At 43.9% G+C, this 23,622-nt stretch overlaps 1 protein-coding gene across 1 annotated transcript in view; it reads left to right on the top strand.

Moving 5' to 3' along the window:
- The window catches only part of ANKRD31 (ankyrin repeat domain 31), a 112,406-nt gene that overhangs the window by 80,637 nt on the left and 8,147 nt on the right, over positions 1–23,622 (top strand). The window contains exons 22-24 of the mRNA XM_073346095.1: positions 1,819–2,857; positions 6,276–6,416; positions 8,906–9,002. Coding sequence (XP_073202196.1) covers positions 1,819–2,857; positions 6,276–6,416; positions 8,906–9,002 — 1,277 coding nt within the window. The remainder of the gene's footprint in view (positions 1–1,818; positions 2,858–6,275; positions 6,417–8,905; positions 9,003–23,622) is intronic.

A 23,622-nucleotide genomic window follows, 5' to 3' on the forward strand; every position in this document is an offset into this window, starting at 1 on the left:
TGCCCAGGGACAGTGACATCAGCTTCTGTATCACCTGCTGAACCCGTGCAAGCAGGTCTCATCAGCAACTCACATGTGAAGAAAAGAAATGGCACAATCAGTGCCACCTGTGATTCTGCTGTGGTGAGCCTGGCCACATCATCTCGGCCTGCCCACTGCAAACACTAAAAAGCTTGGGGGCACAAGCCAGCCCTGGAATTGTGGGGGAGGAGACTGGCATGGGCCTTCAGAGAAAAGAACGTCCCTGTTACTTATTTCTCACTGAAAGGCACCCTGGTGCCCATCCAGGGGCTTCTCATTTGCAGGTACCTATCAAGCTGTGCGTCCTAGGGGATCCTTGGTGGACTCTCCTCCAACGGGCCTTCATTGATTATGGAGCAGTGGACAATTTCATAGATGCAACTACAGCTTTCAACAAGATACCTCTGCATGGACAGACCCTCTTGGAAACTAGACTATAAGTTCCTGGGCCCAAACCCAATGTGAGGCTCTATCCCGAGGTCCGATTGGTGGAGTCCCAGAGTAGCTGATTGGTCTGCTGGCCCTACTTAAGTCAGCAGCAGGAACAGGAATATGTCCAAACAATTGGGCTCCACCCTGGTTTGGACAGTGTGCTTCATGCTTCTTGTTTCCCCAGCTTGATCTCCTGGCATTCGACCTGGCTTGACTTGTGGTTCCTGACCTCCAGTTTGTCTCCTGCCTCTGACCTCCAGTATCCTGACCTGGCCTGACTCAGGTTCCCAACTCATGGTTCTAACCTCCATTTTTTCCACCTGCTTCTGACCTCCCAGTATCCCAGTCAGGCTGGCCCTTGACTCCTGGTTCATGACTGTGGATTTTGGATCCAACTAATAGGTCTGGCCACCCACAAGCTGGGTATGACACTCATGGAAATCAGTTGAATATAACGGATATTATCAAGATATTTTTCACAATTTTAAAAATAATTGCTTTGCTTACTTCTACTTAAGTAAGCTTGAAAGAAGCTTGAAGAAGCAGTAGAAGCTTGAAATTGAAATCTCTCTTACTGAAATTTTCATTCATTATGTGAGTGTACATGCACACACGTGCACACACACAATTATCATGGCATAGCAAGTCATGAATTCTGGGCTGCTAATGTCAATTTTTGGGAGGAAAGGTTTGGATAAAGAATATGAAAGCATTTGTTTTACAAAATAACATTTATTTGAAGGACTACACAATGTCAAATCCTGGCAGACTGGTAGACTCTTGCATCTGTGTGGAGCTCCATGAACTTCAGTATGGCTCCACCCAGGCCCATGAGTTTGCCTGTGCAGAGCTTATTGCAGAATCAGGGCCCAAGTGAGGGCTGCAGAAGGCCTGATTGCAATAAACCAGTGTTGTGAGAGGAAGGGTCCAGAGGAATACCCAGAAGATTTATATTTCCCCTGTGCAGTGGCCTCTGGTGATATGAGAGTAGGGAATTGGCCAGTGACTGTGTGGATCCAATTTCTCAATTCCACTCTTAGGGATGCATAGTAGGTCAAGAATATTACAGTAGTTACAATGCTTCACATCCTGCCTCCAGGCTGAGGAGGAAGATTCTGGCCTCTACAAGGTTTCTCTGCACACCGCTTATTTTGCATAAGAATTGGAATTTGAACCATAAACTATACAAACAATAAAAAGGTTGTTCAATTTTTGGGCCTTGGCAGAGTTTTTAAAAAATATTTCTGTTTCTTTAGAAGTTTTATACACACACACGCACATGCGTGTGCACAGAGAGAGAGGGGGAGAGAGTTTGTATTTTGTGTTCTGAATTAATCTTCTGTTTGTTTGTTTTATTTCCTATAGGGCTTCAGTGGAGTCTTTTAAACAAGGAGCATTGAGGGAACAACTAGTTAAACTTGCTTCTAGGCAAAAGAGTCTTTTGGTTGTGGCACAAAAACAGAAAGAACTAGGCCAGAAAATAAAAAACTATAGGAAAGCAAAGCAAGTGTATTCTAGATGTTCAAAGAAACAAATCCCAAACTCAATTATTTCTCATGAAAAGGACAACAGAGATGATCTGACTGTTGATGAAATAGTGCATCGTGATGTAGTTACAGTAAGTATAGATCCTGGTGCCAAATTGACTAATGGAAACCTAGTGGAAACACTTCTTCCTGTAGAAGGTAAATTTTCAGATCAAGAGTACAGCCAACATCCAAACAGCTGCTTAGATGAGACAGGAGCAAATGAAGAGGCAAGTACAAGCAAAGAAGTTTCTTCCCATGCTTTGACATATGAAAACAAGGTCAGAGAATATACCTGTGATAAGACATCAAAATCCACAGATACTATAGAAATGGGAACTTCGCCGTCAGAACCTGTTATTTGCATTACTCCAACAAAGTGCTCACAGCAAGAAAAAAATAATTATATAGCGATTGCAAAACAAGGAAGCAAGTCTCCAAATCCCAGGCCAGTAACCAGCATGTTAAATATTTCAGAAGCCAAAAGCTTTGTTATCAATAATAATATCCATCAGCCAATTGCTGAATGTCAACAGGTTCTTGCTGGTAAGACTCTGCAAAGATGTGGACATAGGAATAAAGCTTCCCAGACGCAACCAATAGTGGTGTCAGAATCTGCAGAAATCTCTCCTATTACTCTTCAACAAAATATCTTCGAAAATAATCGGACCTCATGTAATGTTACAGATCTGGTCTCATATGTACCTTATCCAGTACACATCAATCAAAATTCTTCTTCACAGTACTCTGATAATCAGGATAGTGAACAACAGCAATTGAACCGTAGAGGAAATAGAAGGAAAAAAAATCAACTGAAAGATCTGCTTGAATTAGGAAAAATTAAGCCAGGAGAAAATGTTCTAGAATTCAAACTGCAGGTAATTGGTTTACCACCTCAGTCTTCTCTTCTCTAGACTAAACACACCCATTTTTTTCATTCTTCCCCCATAAGTCGTGTTTTCTAGACCTTTAATAATTTTTGATTAAATATTGAACATTATACTGTACCAAAGCGGTTTGAGTATTAAGTTAATCTGTAAATATCAAAATAAACTCCTGTCTGAACAGCCAACTCTAGTGGCTCACCCCTACCCACTCTACTGGTGAAGTTATTCCTCACTGACCTTTGCTTGGAGACCTGAGCTTATTGGAAGAGAGTTGAGTAGAGTCCTGTTTTTTCCCCCCACAACTGTATATTTTAAAGTTACAAGGGGTTTTTTTACATCCTTGTAACCTGTCAGACAAAAGACTATTTAAAACATGCAGAATTAGAAAAATTGGGACTCCCTTAAGAGACAAAAAGAAAAGGAGTACTTGGGGCACCTTAGAGACTAACCAATTTATTTGAGCATAAGCTTTCATGAGCTACAGCTCACTTCATCGGATGCATGTAACTCACGAAAGCTTATGCTCAAATAAATTTGTTAGTCTCTAAGGTGCCACAAGTACTCCTTTTCTTTTTACAGATACAGACTAACATGGCTACTACTCTGAACCCTTAAGAAACAGTTGCTGGTTTTCAGTGCTGATCTGTGGTGTATATGGTCATCATCTGCAGGTGTTTGAAATGGAACAGGAGGGATAGTCTGGACTCCTCAAACCTGTACAGTTTAAAACCTCTTTTTATCAGAGTAATTATACAATATTCAAGCTTTGGTGGTAGTTTCTGTTAAGAGAAGAAATTGATGGTAGTCAGGTATATCTTTAATGCAGCCCTATTTATTTAAAAATAATGTACATAAAGTCAGATTGCCCTGGGCACAATAGGAATCAAACAACAGAAGACAATTGTGCTTTATTTTTGTTTTGTTTATGGTTCAGTTTCAGGCCTCTTTCCAGCCAGCACTCTACCCTAAAGCACGTTTTTTTAGCTTTTTCTCATGGCCACACTACAAGTGGGACTTCCTTGCTCTCTTCCATGTGTACTTCTGTAGTGTTTTTGCTGCTGCTTTTGTACACACAACTGCAATGAAGGGCTTGTCTACACCACGCAGCTTTTAGCGACAAAGCTGCGTTGACACTTCCAGCCCCGCAAGCGGCGTTAGCTTTGTCGGCAGGACAGCTAACCGACACTGCCACTTGTGTCGGCAAAACTTTTGTCTTTCTCAGGGTGGCGTTTTTAAGTACCCGTGAAAGACAAAAGTTTTGTCAACAACTTCCCAGTGTAGACAAGACCGAAGTCAGTCTGCCACCCCCATATTTGTTATCAGACCACCCTTGGACTGCGTGGCCCTGCCATTGCCCAGGCTAGCATGTGATCTGTTCATTAGGTGGTGTTTTCCATTCAGCTATCAACAAACAAAAGGGCTGTTAATTGCTCCCTCATTTAGCGTGAATGGAAGGCAGTTTTCACACCTAACAGTGTCAGCAAGGTGGTGTGATTGCCCAAATCCCAACATAACAGTATTTTAATTTAGAAATGGGTTCAAGTGTTTCCTTAATCTCTTTAGTCAGTATCTTCAGCACGTAATATTGAATTTTTATTCAATATTTACAGATCAGCTTTTAAAACGTTTTTCTGCCAAGAGTCTTACTGAGTCTTCAGTGGGTGAAATGCCTTCTGCCAAACCATGTAGCAAATAGCGGCATTCAGAATACTGTATATTTAACAGCTTTTGGTTGCAATTTCTGTTATCTGTTTAACATTTACTGTCATTGCTAGTAGCAAAATAGAATGGTTGGCTGGTCCTTTTTTCTGCATAATTTTGGTTTTTAAAGTTCAGAGGTGGCTTTAAGGTTTTTTTATGACTAAATGTGATACTTAGGAGGACACTCTCAAGTCCTTTAGGCCAAAAATATAACACCATGGGCTTGTCTTCACTACTATGCTAAATAAGCATTGCTGCATCGATGCAGCGGTGCCAATGTAGCACGTCTGGTGAAGACGCATTATGTCGATGGCTGTTTGGTGAAGCTTAGCCTCCCTTGGCCTCTTACATCTGCCACCTATGGACTGAAGCATGGGAAGGTTTCCTTGTCTGCACCTGTGGCCCACTGACTCTCTTTTATGGAAGTGCCTCTCTTGATGGAAGAGCCATTTTATGCATCTTCATGCTACATGACATGAAGGCCTCTTAAGTTGGACACAGACCTCCCCTATACTGGGTCACAAGTCAACCATCAGTATATGCAATCATTTCCTTTATGGATGGGGTTTGTAATATTGCTTCAGAACATGTGATGATCCAGCTTAAAGGATGAAGAACTCAGTCTGCCTATTGCAGTGTCTCAAGACCCTTCTAGTTATGATCTCCAATATTGACCCTTGCCTTTAATACTTGCAACCCGAGGAAGAGAATGTAGCTATTTTGGGTGTAGAAGAGCTGTATTTCTGCACCATGATGAGACTAGCACTCACTCATCCTATGGGATGCAGTGGATACCATAGAAATTAGTGCTTAGGTCTGTTGCTTTGTGCAGAGGAAAAGCACAACAAAGCTTCCTCCTTTGTGATTATGGAAAACCACATGGTAACAAAGGATGCAATGAGTTTGTGGTACTTACTTAGGGTTTACCTTGGGTTCACAAAGTGCAGTTTTGAACACTATTCTAACCAGAGATGGGCCCAAGCTCTAGAATTGAGATCTGAAGTCAGGTTTCCTCAAGGTGCTTGGATTTAGTGTGTTCCAATTCAGACACTCTATAGACATGGACTCTATAGATGGAGGGTGGACCAATGTTACGTTGTCAGGCCCATCTCTTGTTCTAACAGTTTGACTGCATACACACCAGTCAGCCTAACCTTGTTAGAGCACAGTTTAGTTTAAATCTGGCTTAAATATGTTATCTGAACTTAAGCCCAGTGTAGATACCATAATGTCAATAAGTAGTATAAGCCATGCTGCATGCTAACTACACTGGAAATAAATAAGCTAAGTTACGTATGTGCATAGATGTTTGCAGGATCATACTCTTATATTATTAAAGCACCTGTCCTTATAATCTCTCCTAATTAACAGTGCATAGTCCGAAGACCATCAAACTCTCTCTCTTTTTTTTTAATTATCAAGCTTAATATTTGTGCAGACAGTGATTTGCATGTGTTTGTATTATATTTTTTAAGTTGCTCATACAATGAAATTTATCTCAGTTTACAACTGAAATATTTATTTATTTCAGTTTATGATCGTGGCATGAGTTTCTGGAAAAAAAACCCCTAGAATAAAGAAAAGATGCAGAATAGCTAGCTGCAACTTTTCAGTTCATATGAACGTTTAGAATTTTGCTTAAATTTTAAGGATATTAATTTTGATTTGTCAATTGAATTGTAATTTTTTTCTTAATTTTCATTTTTAGGACTTCAGCCATAAAGTCACTCTTTTGGGAGATGGTAAAATCAGAACGAGCGACAACAGAACTTATGGGAATCCAGTTCAGTGGGTTAAGGCACTATTGGGAAATCACATTTCTGTGAGCTGGAAGTATGTGTGGAATAAGGTAGGCTCACTGTTATTTCTAAAAAATCTCTTAAAAGCTATTGTATTCTTTTGTAGAAAGATACCCATGTCACTTTTAGATACATGCTACTAGCTTTGTGATCAGGTGGCTAGTGTGAAATTCTAAGTCATAAAGCACCAGACATCTGAGAAGTCCCCCAAAATTTGCCAGCACTTTCGCAGCATTTATCTGAGCTCATATGGACACTTGAACAACTTTGTCCATCTTTTAATCCCCTGCAGCCTTTTAAAAACTGAATTTTGTTTCATCAAGATGCCACTCTCTACAAAGTAGACATTGGAATTTTTCTCAACACCCTTGGATAGGAGATTCACTGCACAACTGCAACGCTGTGAATGAGAGGCCAATGCTGCTTGCTTGAGCAGCACACCCAAGCTATTGGCCCTGTGGCCTGCTTCTACATGGACGTTGTATCCCGTTGCATAAATGAGGCTTTGAGCATCATCTAACCTGTGGTCTCTGGTGACTTTAAAGAATTTTTGTAGTGTTTAGCCTTTGGCTGCTGTAAGTGCATTCACATTTCAGGCCTATTTGATCTCCTTAAAGGTGCTAAGATTTTTTTTAAATTGAGCTTGTGCCTTTATTTCTTTAAGATAAAGGAGGCTCAAAGAAGATGTTTTTACCTTATATATGTGCAGTCTGTTACTCCCTGTTTTTTCTGGAGGGTGACTCAGAACATGTCTATAGTGAGCTCTAACTCCTTTATTAAAAGGGGTAAGGATAAAGTTTAGTTAAATGGGTGTTAACAAATGTAACTTTAGCGCTCTCATGGCCAAGATGGAGTTGCTCTGCTGGCAGCTCTGACCAAGAGAAGGCGTGCACAGGAATGCTGCAGGGAAAGACCCTTCCACCCCAGGAGCATCTGTTCCAAACCCCCATGAATGAACACACACACACACCAGAAGAGAACAATGAATATAGGAAGGAGAAATATTTACTTGCAGAGGGATGAGAGGAGAAAAACAACAGGGGGAAATATAAGGGGTGCGGTAAAACAGGGTTGCATTCAACACAAGGCCTGACAAGCCCAGCTATACCACAGTCTGAAAGGGCAGACACCGAGCAATGTGTCTGCACACAGAGTTCAGGAGTCCTGGGGAAAGTTCCAATCCAGTGGTGAGTCTTGAGTGCTCCTGGACAGTTGTCTTTGGTGCCAGTAAACTTTCCCCAACAAACCCCTCCGGTGCCCTCTTCCGTCGCTCTCTGCAAAGCCACACAGAGTGACAACCTTTCCACTTAACTAGCTAACAGCTTCCCTCGTTATTCCCAATGCAAAGTCACAAGCCCCAGTACTCACGACCCCATACAGCTCTGGGCAGCAGTGATACTGGGTCAAGCTCCGGTTTATCCTTCTTGGGCAATTCCTCACTGGCACAGTGCTCCTCCTGGACCCTGTCCTGGGGTGTCCCCAGTCGGCCTCTCTGTCCATAGGTGCCAACTTCATGGGTGCTCCAAACTCCCCTGTGCCCAGTGCCTCCTGCCCGTGGTGGCTCTGCTGATCAACTCCTCCCCCTCCCTCCCAGCACCTCCCACCTGCCGCAATCAGCTGTTCTGAGGCATGCAGGAGGTGCTGGGAGGGAGGGGGAGGAGTGGGGACGGAGCATGCTCAGGGGAGTGGACGGAAAGAGGCGGGGAGAGGGCAGAGAGAGGGTGGGAAGATGGAGGGTAGGGGTAGAGGCTTGGAGGAGGGTTGGAGTAGGAGCGGGGCCTAGGGCTGAGCACCCCCCAGGACAATTCGAAGCTGGCGCCTGTGACTCTGTCCCTCCCAGGCTTTGGGCAGGTTCTTGGCTCCTTCACTCTGTGAGGGCCTGCTTGTTGCAACCCTTCTGTCTTGAGCTCCAGATACACACACCCTGTTGATGTCTCTCTCTCTCTCTCTCTCTCTCTCTCTCTCTCTCTCTCAGCAGTTGCCTTGTTTACCATTTGTATTACCATTTGTACTTGCTTCTGTGGTAGATTTAGTGCATTTTGTATCAATGCTTGCTCCCTCAGCATTGACTCTTTAACTTTCCCACACCAATGCATCTTTCCTGTGACCGTTTTAGAGCCCAGGGAGTAGTGCTAAGGAAGAGCAAAAGAAAAGTACTTGGATCCTGAGGAAACTAGTAACTCCTCAGAAGCCAACTAGATACAACCTTTTCCCAGTCACAAAATGATTTTATGTGAGATTTTAACTCGTGTCCCAGGCTACTAGGATCTCAATGGATCTAATGTTCAAAATTAGACATCTTCAAGGACAGATGCAAAAATTGCATTTCATGTAACACATCTAATTTTTGCATGCATTATCTATACAAATTGTGTATTCAAAATATGTACTTGCAGTAAGTAACAACATTTACCAAATTAGACCTACAATTGCATACACCTAATTTTGAAAGAAACCTGATATTTTTTACTCTTATTATCACAGAAAACACAACGTAAATAAAATAACCAGTAACTTATATAGATTTGTTTATATACAGGTCACATACCTTGGAACAGAGCTGTCAAAAATTCTTCTTGAAGAAGCATGTATTCCCAATGAACCAGAATTACCAGTACAACAAAAACAGCCTTCTGGTATGTACAGACTAAAACCTAATTTCCACTTTGTCTGGAAGTAGCAGAAAATGGTCTCTGAAGCGCTCAGGCTTCCACAGTTCACTCACTCCTTACTGATTTGGTTCAGGAATAACCCTCATTACATACCTTAGACTTGAAAAAATTATTTCAAAAATTGATCTGTATGGTAAAAGAAATATTCCCTTCCCCCCTTACACAGTGCAGTGTGCTGGAGGAGTAATTTTAAATGCCTTGGGTGCCAAATAATTTTATTAAAAAAACATTTAAAGTATAGACAGATAAAAGTCTTACTCATCATTTTAATTGTTTATTGTGCAGGTATGCAAACCATGCTTTTCAAACAGAAGAAATAAACTGCTTAAGTGGAGACCCCGAAAAATACTCAAAAGAAAAAATATTATTAACCTGAGTGTTTTTCTCTCTAACAATATACAAGAACAAACAATAACACAAAGTACGGTATATTAATTCAAACATCCACAAAGGGATTTAGGCATAGTGACACTAAGCATTGCCACACCTAACTTTTAGGCATCTAGAAAATCACAGGAACAGCATTGTGATCCACAAAGCCTGAGTAAGCACCTAGGCTCCCAGTACATTAAGTGGGGGGAGATATGTGCCTTACAATTCATTCCACAAAAGCCAGTATGCTAGGCAGAGAGCTGCATAAGGTGGTCAGGGAGAGATGCCAATCAGAGGGGTGTATCCTAAGCTCTGCCCCCTCACAGAGATAAGCGCCTAAGACCAGGCTGCAGGGAGATGCCTACCTCTGTTAGTGATCTACAAACTAGGGGAAGATAGGCGCTCCTTCTCATAAATTGCACGCAGAGCCTGATCTAGTAGATATGCTCAGCGGGCATCTCACTCCACACAAAACAGCTGGAGGAGGAGGAGAAATACCTCCATTATGACCATTAGCTCAGTAGGATGCTCACCTAAGATATGGGAGATCACCAATTTGTCCCCCATCTACCTCACGAGAAAGGATTTGAACAGGGTTCTACTGCCAGTAACCACTGGGCTAAAGATTATAAGGCAAGTCCTCCTCCTCCTCCAGATTTGTGCGGATTTTTGCGGAGTTAGGAACACACTCTTTTTTTCTAGTGAAGACAAGGCCTTACATATTACCTTTGACTTTTCCATAGCTGGGGATCAGGTTCAAAATTTTTATCTCACTGTTGGTTCAGCCATGTGGTGAACTGTTGACTTCAGTGGATTGCATGGATGTAAGTGAGAGCAGAATTTTCCCCCTTTACATGTAATACTGTGTATTTCTGTTTTCCTTGAACCAAATCATGTAGTCTTTATGTAGCTTATACTCGTCTCTTTTTCTGACAAAATTTACATAGCGATCAATGGAATTTTACCAAAGGAAGACTGTAAAAATTAATGTCTAGTCCTGCAATTGACCCAGCTGCTGTTAATGTGACTGTATGGGGGAACAGAGATTTCCCCATGCACTACAAGTTACAGGATCTCACACGAAATTGAGGATTTTAGGATTTGTTCCTGTGTTTAAATGTAAACCATAATGACTTCAGCGGGTCTCTGTGTGGGTTAGGGGTTTGGTAACTTTGTAAACTGCAGGATTGAGACTTTGCTGACCTGCAACTCCAAACACCCTACCCCAATGGCAGTGACTTTTTCAACCCACAAGGAAATAATTTTCTACTTTAAAATGCATCTCCAAAGCAGAATACATTCAGTTTGTTTGAATACATTTGTTTAGTTCTCTAATCTCATCTCTGTAATTATAGTCACTGTACTCATAAATATACCCACTTAGCTCACTAAGAGAACCCAATTAAATCAAGGATCTTCACTCAATCCTCATGATGAATCATTCTTTCATAGGACCTGTATGCACTAAATAATATATCCGTTTGTGGAAAAAATTTGTCTTAATCTTTTCGCTACCAGAGATGAATTTTTGTAACATTGGACCCAGGCAGTCACACATGGTGCCACCTCAATCATGGTACTACCCCCACCTTTCAGCACACCGGGGTCTGTGAAGCAGACAGCATACAGCAAAAAATTCCACCACTTCCACAAATGGAAGAAATGGGAATACTGCCATCCCTTGACGTAGAAGCTGTGGAAGGACAAACCTGTGTCCAGAGTATTAAAAAGTAAGACTTTTTATTTAGCACTGGCTAGGAAGCCTCATGAAAAGGAGAAGGAGAACTGATAAGGTAGAAGAGAAAGAGGGAAGAAGGGAATTGGCTCATCAACTGTCCTATAGCATTTTTATCTGATGAGCTCTGTCCACCACTCTTGCCTGTCATAGTTTGAGAACCACTGGCTTGAAACCTCAAAGAACACTTTCACTTTTGTCATCCTGGGGTGAGACCCAAAGAAACAAATTTGCCTCTACTATTCCATAGCTTGCGATCTGCAGCTGCTGAAACCACTACTGTGCATCGGATGGTGCCGTTACCTTTCAAATCCCTGATCACTGTTGTGTGTCTTTATTGAGAGAAATTAATTAGTTTCTCCATAAAAACATATGCAAATATGAGGAAATTAAAGTTTTAAAATCAATTAAAAAGTGGCTTGCAAGAAGGATTTTAGGGAAGATTACTTATGTTAATAATATTCTTGGCTGCAGCCCACTCTTCTCCATTCTGTAGTAATAACTGAGAGCAGCTTTATTATTATTTATTCTTCTTCAAATGCTTGCTCATGTACATTCCACATTAGGTGTGTGTGCTCACCACATGGACTGGTGCCAGAAGTTTTTCCCTCAGCAGTATCCACAGAGGACTGGCTCTGGCGTCTTTTGGAGTGGCGCCCGCATGGCACGATATAAAGGGCACTGCCGGTTCCCCCCACCGTCAGTTCCTTCTTGCTGCCAGTGACGGTGCTGGAACGTCTGCTGCTTCAGCTAGCATTGATTCCTTCCCTGTTCCCTAACTTTGAAATCCTGTAAAATAGTTATACATAGTTAGTAGTTTCCTTAGTTACCCTTAGTAGTAGTTCTCCACCTGTCATGGAAGGTCGCGTTCCTGGTGGCAGTGATGTCAGCAAGATGGGTCTCTGAAATTAAAGCCTTGACCTCAGAACGTCCATTCATGGTCTTCAACAAAGATAAGATTGAGTTGCGGCCGCAGCCTGCCTTCCTGCCAAAGGTGGTCTTCACCTTCCATATGAACCAGGACATCTTCCTCCTGGTGTTCTGTCCCAAACTGCACAAGACCAGTGAGGAGAGGCATCTTCACACCCTGGACGTCCGGAGGGCCTTGGCTTTCTACTTAGAATGTACCAAGCCTTTCTGAAAATCGACTTAACTCTTCATCGCTACAGTGGATAGGATGAAGGGTCACCCGGTGTCCTCGCAGAGGATTTCCAATTGGATTACCTCAAGGACCTGTTACAATTTGGTGGGGGTTCCACCGCCACCAATTGTCAGAGCCCACTCGAGAGCACAGGTGTCTTCGGCAGTCTTCCTTGTGCACATTCCTATCCAGGACATCTGTAGATCCGTAACATGGTCCTCTGTTCACACGTTTACCACTCATTATGCCATCACTCAGCAGGCCAGAGATGATGCTGGGTTTGGCAGAGCTGTGTTGCAATCTACACATCCGTGAACTCCTACCCACCTCCAGGGGTACTGATTTGGAGTCACCTAATATGAAATAGTCATGAAAAAGCACTCAAAGAAGAAAAGACAGTTACCTTTTCCGTAACTGGTGTTCTTCAAGATGCGTTGCTCCTGTCCATTCCACAACCCGACCTCCTTCCCCACTGTTGAGTTTCCAGCAAGAAGGAACTGAGGGTGGGGAAAGCGCACTCCCATTGGCATAATTACTCACCTCTGTGAGACACAGAAGCTATGTCAGTGGGAGTCATTGTAACTTGCATCACTCAGGGGGAAGGGGCTTTTTTACACCACTGAGCAATGTAAGTTACATCGACTTAAGTGGTAGTATAGACCAGATAGGCTTTGTCTACACTACACACTTATTAGTGACATGGCTGTGCTGCTACAGCCGTGCTGCTAAAAGGCGTGCAATGTAGCTGCTGTTTATCGGCAGGAGAGAGCTCTCCCGCTGACAAAAAACTTCCACCCCCAATGACTGGCAGTAGCTTTGTCGGCAGGAGGGTGCTCTTGCCGACAAAACGCTGTTCACACCGGCGCTTGTCCTTGACAAAACTTTTGTCTTTCAAGGGGGTGGTTTTTTAACACCTCTGAATGACAAAAGTTTTGTCGTTCAGTTGCCAGTGTAGACAAAGCCATAGAAATGTAGGGCTGGAAGGGACCTTGAGAAGACATCAAGTCCAGCCCCCTTATTATTGGACAGTTTTGTCATATTACTTTTCCAACAGATGCCTAAGTAGTTAAAGGCCCCATTATTATCAGTCCTTGTGTTTCTGGATATTTCTGTTGTTTGTTCTAGAAATGGCTCATTCACCTCCTCTTCCTGACTTGGAGGTCTGTAGTAGACCCTACCATGATGTCACCCCTCTTTTCCCCCTCCTCCCTGCTTTATCTTTACTCAGAGGCTTTCAACTGGTCGGCCTCTCACCTCTTTCTGGTTCTCAGAACAAATGTATACATTCTTGATGTATAATGCAACCCCTCCTCCATTTTTTCTCTGCCTGTCCTTCCTGAACAAGCTATACCCTTTTATATCAATACTCCAGTCATGAGATTTATTCCACCAGGTCTCTGTGATGCTAGTTAAGTCATAATTCAGCTTATATACTAATACTGCAAGTTCTTCCCGTTTATTCCCCATACTCCTTGCATTTGAGTATAGACATCTGAGATATGATCAGATTCCCCTACTGATTTCCTTCTTGGTGCCCCTATGGGCTATTGTAGTTTTCCATGTCCTCCCCAACATCTAGCCCTCTGTTAAGGTCGCTGTCCTGCAGTGGCTCAAGAGCGTGAGTACCAGGCTCAGGGCAGACTGATAAGAACCAGGGCACAAATCCCACATTGGCTGTGAGTTCTATATTTAGATTTCACCAATCAATGATAGTACTCCTCAGGTACTATAACAGTCTAACCATGGAGTCACAGACAGTCGTCTTGGGTATCTGTCTTGCCAACGAGGTAAACTTACTTTTGTGATGGTCCCTTCCAGCAATTTTCAAGTTACTCCCAGTCCTAAAGGACCAGTCACTTACCACTGGTGACTTGCACTTTAGAGCTCACACTAGAGACAATGCTTGTAGCCAATCCTCAATGTCTGTATAATAAATCTTTAGATAGTTTAAAGTTTATAACAGGGGTGAGGAACCTTTTTTCTATTGGGGGCCACTAACCCAGAAAAAAAATCAGTCATGGGCCACACACAGCCCCATCGGGGGTTGCGGGAGAGGCTCAGGGCTTCCCCCAGGCTCTGGGGTGGGGCCAGAAGTGAGAGGTTCAGGGTGTGGGAGGGGGCTCCGGACTGGGGCTGAGGGGTTTGGAGTGTGGGAGCGGGCTCCGGGATGGGGCAGGGGGTTGGGGTGTGGGCTCTGGGAGGGGGTTGGGGTGTGGGAGGGGGCTCATGGCTGGGGCAGGGAGTTCGGGGTAGGGGGTGCAGGCTCTGGGAGAGAGTTAGGGTGCAGGAGGGGGTTACGACCGTGGCGAGGGGTTTCAGGGTGGGTGTGCATTCTCTGGGAGTGGGTTGGGGTTCAGGAGGGGGCTCAGGGCTGGGGCCGGTGGTTGGGGTGCAGGAGGGGGTGAGCGCTGCAGGCTCCGGCCGGGTGCCGCTTACCTCAGGTGGCTCCCAGTCGGTGGCACAGCAGGGCTAAGTCAGGTTCCCCCCCTGCCCTGGCCCTGTGCCACTCCTGGAAGTAGGCACGATGTGACCAGGCAGTTCTGCTCGGTGCGCGCTGCCTGCGGCACCCTGCAGGCACCACCCCTGCATCTCCCATTGGCTGTGGTCCCCGGCCAATGGCAGCTGTGGGGAGTGGTGCCTGTGGGCAAGGGTGGGTGCTTGTGGACTCAGAGCTTCCCTGATTGCTCCTGCACCTAGCCGGGGCCACAAAGACAGCAGTCCAACTGGCCTGGCACCTTAGCTTCCCCCCGCAGCAGGGTGAGCCAGCGCTCGCGGCTCCAGGCCTACACGGGGACACCAAGGCTCAGGGCTTCCAGCCTGAGGCAAGTCTCCGTGCCACGGGCCGGATGAAATTAAGCAGGAGGCTGGTTTTTATTCCCTTCCCCCATTCTTCTCTGAGTTACAAACTCAGCTGATGGGTGGAATTCACTTGCATGACTCATCTTCATGAGGGTGTGGGGAAGAAAGTAAACAAAGTCTTTTGTCCTCTTTAATGTACCACTCTATTCAGTCTCCTGTTGATGGGTCTTCCTTGATGGGCAGGACATAACAGCTTCTGTTGGAGACCACCATTTCAGACAAGTTAATGTCTCTCTTCTGTCTGGTGATTTACACAGTTACAGAGGCTACAATGCAAATGGTCAAATATTACCTTATAATTTGGGATACAGAGGGTATGAGTGAGATTAATGCGTGCAACAACCTTCAGGCATTCCATAAAGTCTAACACTGAACACATTCTTATAATTCTATTTCCTATTTTAACAATACTAACACAGAGATGAGCCAGACTGGTTCTGGCTATGTATTTGTCAGTGTGCAGTGGAGACATGGGGACCTTGGCATGAGCTGACATCTGGTCTGCCAGTATCACAGTTGCCTTTTTTATGCTTGCCTGTGGGCTTTTCTCACCTTCCCCCTTTGAACCTAGTTTAAAGCCCACTTACTAGGCTGGCAAGTCAGTTCATGAAGATGCTCTTCCCCTTGTTGGTCAAGTGGACCCCATCTCTTCCCAGCAGTTCCACTTTTCAAAACAGCATCCCATGTTCAAGGAAGCCGAAGCACATCCGTTGACACCATCTGTGTAGCTATGCATTCATCTCCAGGGTGTGTATGTCCCTGCCTTGGCCCTTACCCTCAAGTGGGAGGATGGATGAGAACATAATCTTCACCCCCAACTCCTTCGCCTTTACTCCCAGAACCCTCTAGTTACTGATGATCTGCTCAGGGTCATATCTGGTAGTATCATTAGTGCCCACATTGATGACCAACATGGGGTCACAGGGACAGATGACTCTCAGCAATCTTTCTCTAATGCAGGAGTCGGCAACCTTTTAGAAGTGGGGTGCCGAGTCTTCATTTATTCACTTTAATTTAAGGTTTCGCGTGCCAATACTACATTTTAATGTTTTTTAGAAGGTCTCTCTCTATAAGTCTCTATATCATATAACTAAACTATTGTTGTATGTAACCAAGGTTTTCAGAATGTTTAAGAAGCTTCATTTAAAATTAAATTAAAATGCTGATCTTACACCACCGGGCCACTCAGCCCGCTGCCGGCCTGGGGTTCCATTCACCTAGGCCGGCAGTGGGCTGAGCTGACTGGCAAGGGGCCGACAGCCAGAACCCCAGACCGGCAGCGGGCTGAGTGGAGCTGGCGGCCGGGACCCCAGACCAGCAGTGGGCTGAGCAGCTCAGCCCGCTGCCGGTCTGGGGTTCTGTCCACCGGCTCCTGCCAGCCAGGGTCCCGGCTACCGGTCCCACTCAGCCCACTGCCGGTCTGGGGTCCCGGCCCTGTCCACATAAAGTAGGTACCTACTTTCTCCCTGGTTCTGGCCCATTCTCTTCCTCTCTCTGCACTGAGATGAGGGTGGGAGTGCACTGAGCACAGGGCTGGGGGTGAAGGAGCAGGCTGGGGGTTGGGGTGCAGGGTCTGGCCAGGAGCTAGAATGAGGGTGGGGGCTCAGGGTTGGGGCAGGAGGTTTGGGTGGGGAGCACTTACCTGGGCAGCTCCCATTTGGTGCGAGGGGTGCAGTGGGAATGTGGGTGTGGGTGTGTGTGTGCAGGAGCTCCCGTTTGGTGCTCACGGTGGGGGTGGGGATGTGGATGTGCGGGGGTGCAAGAGTCAGGGCATGGGGTGTGGGGGGGCTGGATATGTGGGGGGGGGTGCAGGAGTCAGGGCTGGGGGTGTGTGAGGAGGGTGCAGGAGTCAGGGCAGGGGACTGGGGGCGCTGAGTATGTGTGGGGGGTGCCAGAGTCAGGGCTGGGGTTGTGGGGGGCTGCAGGGGTTAGGGCACGGGCCTGGGGGTTGTGGGGGGTGCAGGGGTCAGAGCAGAAGGCTGGGGGTATGGGCTAGGGTCATGGGGGTGCTCCCAGCCCCCTCTCCTGAGCATCTCACGGCAGGGGGCTGGAGGGGATATGCCGATTCCACCTCCTTCCCCAACGTCCCCAGAGCAGAGAGCGCGCTGTGGCTCTGCTTTTCCCTCTCCCCCTCTGTAGCAAGGACCATCAGCTGATCGGCTGCAGGGAGGGCGAGAAGGAGGGGCAGGAAACCAGCACGCTGGAGGAAGAGGTGCGGGGAGGGGGAAGCTTGTCTGCCCTGCAAGGAGAGAGCAGTGGGCGGGGGCGGAGAAGAGTGGGCCAGGCTGGGCAGGATTTTTAATTGCACACTGCTGTCCCTGGCAGACAGCAGCGTGCCATTAAAAATTGGCTTGCATACCAAAGGTTGCCGACTCCTGGTCTAGATAATACTTAGTCCTGCCATGAGTGCAGAGGACTGGATTAGATGTCCTCTCGAGGTCCCTTCCAGTCCTATGGTTCTGTGATTCCTGAGGGACTCCACCAACTGACATTTCACACCAGCTGGTTCCCCCTGCCTCACTTTCATTGGTGGGGACATGCAGGCGGCATTCCCAGCAAGTCAAAACCTGTCTTGATGTTGGCTGAGAGAAGAGAAGACAAAGACAAACAGCAATACTGTAAGTAAGCTTCCTTTGTGTACATCCCTCTTTTCCTGTTGTAATTAGCAAGAACGATAACTGACAGTGAATATGGTTAAGCTGCAGACCTCAAGAGGAAGTGGCCTTACCTACAGCTTTACTTGAAGCACTTTCTGACAAAGGAAGAATAAGACAGAACCATTCAGTTGTGTTAAATGAAAGTGTGGGGGATGACCTAATGACCATTTTACAAATTTCATTAGCTGTTGTCTGAGCTATCTGTGCACAAGACATTTTTATTTTTATTGATGAATGTCTCTTTACAAATCTGGGACAAAGACTCTTAATCACAGCTCCTGTAGATCTTGTTGTTGCATGACTACGAGCTGTTGGCTTTCCTTTCAAACCATGGATTTATCTTGCACTTTAATTTGATTTATAGCCCATCTCTTCCCTATTCCTTCCAGTCTACTCATCAATCTGCCTTGAAAGCTGCAAGAACTTTAAAATCAAACAGTTTTTTGTTTTTATAAATTTACCCCAGACCACCTGTCAAGGTTCCTTCCCCACTCTGAACGCTAGGGTACAGATGTGGGGACCTGCATGAAAAACCTCCTAAGCTTATCTTTACCAGCTTAGGTCAAAACTTCTCCAAGGTACAAAATATTCCACCGTTTGTCCTTGGATTGGCCGCTACCACCACCAAACAAATACTGGTTACTAGGGAAGAGTTGTTTGGAAACGTCTTTCCCCCCAAAATACTTCCCAAAACCTTGCACCCCACTTCCTGGACAAGGTTTGGTAAAAAGCCTCACCAATTTGCCTAGGTGACTACAGATCCAGACCCTTGGATCTTAAGAACAATGAACAATCCTCCCAACACTTGCACCCCCCCTTTCCTGGGGAATGTTGGATAAAAAGCCTCACCAATTTGCATAGGTGACCACAGACCCAAACCCTTGGATCTGAGAATAATGAAAAAGCATTCAGTTTTCTTACTAGAAGACTTTTAATAGAGATAGAAGTAAATAGAAGTAAAGAAATTCCCCCTGTAACATCAGGATGGTAGATACCTTACAGGGTAATTAGACTCAAAACATAGAGAACCCCTTTAGGCAAAACCTTAAGTTATAAAAAGATACACAGTCAGAAATAGTTATTCTATTCAGCACAATTCTTTTCTCAGCCATTTAAAGAAATCATAATCTAACGCATACCTAGCTAGATTACTTACTAAAAGTTCTAAGACTCCATTCCTGGTCTATCCCCGGCAAAGCAGTATATAGTCAGACCGACCAGACCCTTTGTTTCTCTCCCTCCTCCCAGCTTTTGAAAGTATCTTGTCACCTCATTGGTCATTTTGGTCAGGTGCCAGTGAGGTTACCTTTAGCTTCTTAACCCTTTACAGGTGAGAGGATTTTTTTCTCTGGCCAGGAGGGATTTTAAAGGGGTTTACCCTTCCCTTTATATTTATGACACCACCCCTTAAATCTTGTTTTTAATCCACTGCCTTCCTTAATAAAATCCATACTAGTTTAAATTGCATATTTTAGAGAACTATGTTTTACCTTCATATGATCGTTTTATTACAGTCCAGTACGTGAGCATATGATGTCTTTTACACACATGTGTATGCACTGGAGAATCAGGAATAAAATTATAATCCAAAATAAAATGTTTAATAACAATTTAAACATATGGTTGGAAACTGCAATCTACTGGTGATACTGAACAAATACTCTACTGTGAATCCTTCAAAAGACAGCTTATTGCCTTTTTATAAAGAATACTAGGGGATACATTTGGTGATGGAGGATTAAATAAATAATTTGATATTTGAATGGAATGAAGAACATAATCTGGATTTAGATCTGAGGGACTGGAAGGCCATCTGGACAGCTACACAAAAATATCTGTGTGCACTAAGAACATGTAATTGGGCATTATATATTTTTATTATCAAATTTAAATATATATATTTTATTGTTGTTGATCTAGAATATAGTCCTTTATGTAGGAGGGTGTATGAATTCCCTGTTTGGCATATACATATATGGTTGTCATGACTCCATTTCTTAAATCTTTTAAAAATCAGATTACATCTATACTTAAGGAAGATATCGTGTTTCAGATCTCAGTGGATCCTGTTTTTTGCCCATTAGGTCGTTGTTATGTTGCTGGATTATCAACATGGATTTTGAAGTTCAAAAATAGGAGTGATTATATTGCTAAATAATAATTTAAATATCAGAATGCATAATCAGTCTAAAGATCCTGAGGGACAATGGGTAATTCTGGAAGTATCATTTAACAAAGAGAAGATGTTAGTGGATATACATTCATGTATCTAATGAAGATAAGAAAAGACAGAAAATAAAGTTCAACAATTATTGCATATGATTGTGGTGCTGGTGAAGATTTTTAATGAAGTACTGTGTATTGCATTTCTGTCAAATTAACAATCACTTAGGGCGTGTCCATAGGATATTTCAGTGGTTTGAGCATTGGCCTGCTAAACCCAGGGTTGTGAGTTCAATCCTTGAAGGGGCCATTTAGGGATTGGGGCAAAAATTGGGGATTGGCCCTGCTTTGAGCAGGGGGTTGGACTAGATGACCTCCTGAGGTCCCTTCCAACCCTGATATTCTATGAAAGCTATCCATCATTAATGATACACAATTTTCAGACATTTAGAGACAGAAAGAAAGATGTACCAGTAGTTGTTCTTCAAAAGTATAGCCTCTGCAGATCCACACTATATTCCCTCCCTTGTGAGCCAAGGAAACCTTTCTAAGTAGTGAATTGATAGGGGTGCACACACGTAACCCTTGAATCCAGTGTTATGTAACAGAAGACATGAATTCCAGCCCCCTAAGCATGTTAGCTGCTGTCTACCTCCAGACCCTTATTTTATATTTCCAAAGTAGACTGGAGGGAAAGGTGTCATTTTGGATCTGCTAATGCAATATATTCAGAAAGGAACAGTTACTAGTAAATGAACTTTCTTTCTCCTTCATGATATTGCTTTTGCAGGTCCTCACTTTAGGAGACCAGCAAACAGTGACAGTCCTTAGGAATGCAGAGGACTACTACTGTTTAAATAGGGCGTGAATTACTACTTTTTCAAATCAGGTGTCCTAGCTGGCCTCATCAATCGAATAATGTTTTGCAAAAGTATGAATTGAATTCCAAGTTGCCACTGTACAAATGTCAGTTAAGGGCATGTGACAGACAAGCTGCAGAGGCTCTTATCTTTTGACATGTAGAGACTCTGGTGATCAGTGTCTTATAAATGAGAGAGAGAACCATTGATTGATTGGTTGGGTATCTGAAGGTAGTTTAAGTCTTTCTGGTACAACACTAGCTATGCATAACATGTCTGGAGTTTAATCTGGACTGAAATACCTTGACCTTTCTTTTCCCCTCCTCCCCCTCTAAAATGGTACACAAAACTTTTTGGAATTCCTAAAGGCTTTGTCCTATTAAAGTAGTAATTAATAACTTTATTTTAACATCCAACATAGGTAACCTGGTTTCACCTGGTAAATCACGAGATTTTGGAAAAGTACTTAGTACAGTGGAGTCTTGGGAAGAGTCACAAGGCAATTGGGAAACAATCTCTGCAGGCCCGGACATTTTAGAAGACAGACAGTTAGACCTTAAGGGGGCCTGCTGTGTCCTTCTTCTAGAACAAGGACCCTCCATTACTGATCTATTGTCTGTCAAGGTAGAGCCTTCAAGCTGCAGAATCCATAGGGAGGAAAGTGCTGTTGGAATGCAGATCCACAACAGAGTACAAACCATGCTGAGACAGATGGACCAAAAGATTTAGAACCAGATGATTTGTCAGGGCCAGGCTGTGGGTGGCCTGTGTGCCCTGGTCTGTGGCTAAATTGCAATTGGGAGTTAAGTAACGGGATCTGGAGTGAGGGGAGTCAGAATGCCAGGAAGTCAAGGTCAGGTACCAGGTTGCAGGAAATAGGCAGATAGCAGGATCAGGGTGGAGCTGGCTCAGGATACTAAGATATTAGGGTCAGGCATCAGGTTATAGACAGCGGTCAAATAGCAAAGTTGAGGATGAACCAGGATCAGAAGTTAGAGACTGGAGCGGAAGCAGGCAGGCGATCTGTACTGTTGCTCAGACAACTCCCCATGGTGGTTTCCTGGTTTAAATACTAGCCAACCCTCAGCCAATCAGTGGGCTGTATGGGAGCACCCGGCAGACCCTGCTGGGTGGTACATGCTGCAAACCCTAGCTCACAGGGTCTTCTAGCAGAAAGCCAGCCTAAGCGTTCAGTGGTGATGCAGAAGCATCAGCAGTCCAGAACCCCCATTGTCTCAGCTTCTAGTCTTACAAGTTCATATGTGATTGTTCAGCATTTTCCAAAGGCTTATGCTTCCTATTTTTTAATTCTGTGGAGAGACCCAGATAATAGAAGTATCATCTCCATACAAAACTTGACTACCAGGGAAGCACTGCATTCCGTCATGGAAAAATCCAGTCTCAGAATATTTTCCCACAGACAACTCTTTTCTAAGCGATACAAAGGCCTTAAATGGCTGAAGGAGAAGTTGATTCCAAATCCTCACCAGCATAGACCAGCTGCTTCAGATGAGTGGAAGCCCTACAACTTTTAGGACCCATTGCATCTAAAGAAGCTGTGTGAGAGACAGAGCATGCAATTCCAAGACTTTACCTGGTCTGGAAGGCCAGTGTCTAGTGGAACATTTTGAGTCTTTAGAGGATTCAACAGCACAACCTGTTGAAGAAGAGTCCAAAGACTTGTAATTTAGACCCAGGGCATCTCCCACAGGAGAGCCTCACTTATGTCCAGGAGCACTCATGTCTTCTGCCATAAAAAAGATCTCACATCTGTTATTCCTGTCTCAGGACTGTATTATTATAGCCTGCTATTTTGTAGTGCCAAAAGAATACCAAGTGCTTCACAAAATGTAGAAAGATACAGGCTTTACCTAAAAGATCTTAGTCTAAATTTTAGATATGAGTGAATGTAGGAGGGGTGATATATAGTAGGAAGAAGGCAAAAGAACAAGTTTTTAGAAAAGAAGGATGGTCTTGTGGACTGGAGTAAAATGCAGGAGATCTGGGTTTTGTCCCTAGCTTTGCCACAAATGTCCTTTGTGATCTTGGGCACGTCACTTAAACTCTGTGTGCCTCAGTTTATCATCTGTAAAATGCGGGTAATAATTCTTCCCTACCTTATGGAAATGTTGAGGTTAGATTTTAATGTTTGTGAGCTTCTCAAATATTTAAGTGATAAACATACAGGATAGTATAAAATCCTATTACAAATAAATTACAGAAATACGAGAGTTGTATTTTGTTAGCTGTGTGCACAGCTTGTTGGTTCAGTCAATTTTTAAATTAAATATATGAAGAAGATAAAAAATAAGAATAGATATTTTTGACTTGCAAGTTGTGGGCATCATGCAAAAGTTGAGTTTTCCGTAGGAATTTAAATGAGCAGAGAATGGTGTCTCCTTTTACAGAAGAAAAGCCTTTTGAGTAACCCTCATTCAATCACTGGAGATGCTGGTCTGAAATGGACATTTTTGTATTGCAAAAAAGTGCACTTTTTAAACCCGGTTTTCAGGTGCAAGTCAGCCATAATAGACAAGCTGTTGCAAAACTAAACAAAATGAAAATAAAACTTCAAACATACTAAGAATGGTTTAAACCCTATAAACTAATCATATATAAACTCATAGCTGTAGACAAAGATGGAAAAGATATTAGTGAGCAGGGTGGAAAAAATCCTAGGAGGGGAATGATTTTTCCCTGATTTTTATAGAAGGGTCATTCTGATATTAGTGTGAACTACGAGTCTTTATAATGTGAGTCATGAAAGTTGTGAATTACCCTATAGTGGGAAGGTGGA

This window comes from Lepidochelys kempii, chromosome 5, assembly GCF_965140265.1.
Source record: "Lepidochelys kempii isolate rLepKem1 chromosome 5, rLepKem1.hap2, whole genome shotgun sequence".
In the NCBI taxonomy this organism is placed as follows: Eukaryota; Metazoa; Chordata; order Testudines; family Cheloniidae; genus Lepidochelys; species Lepidochelys kempii.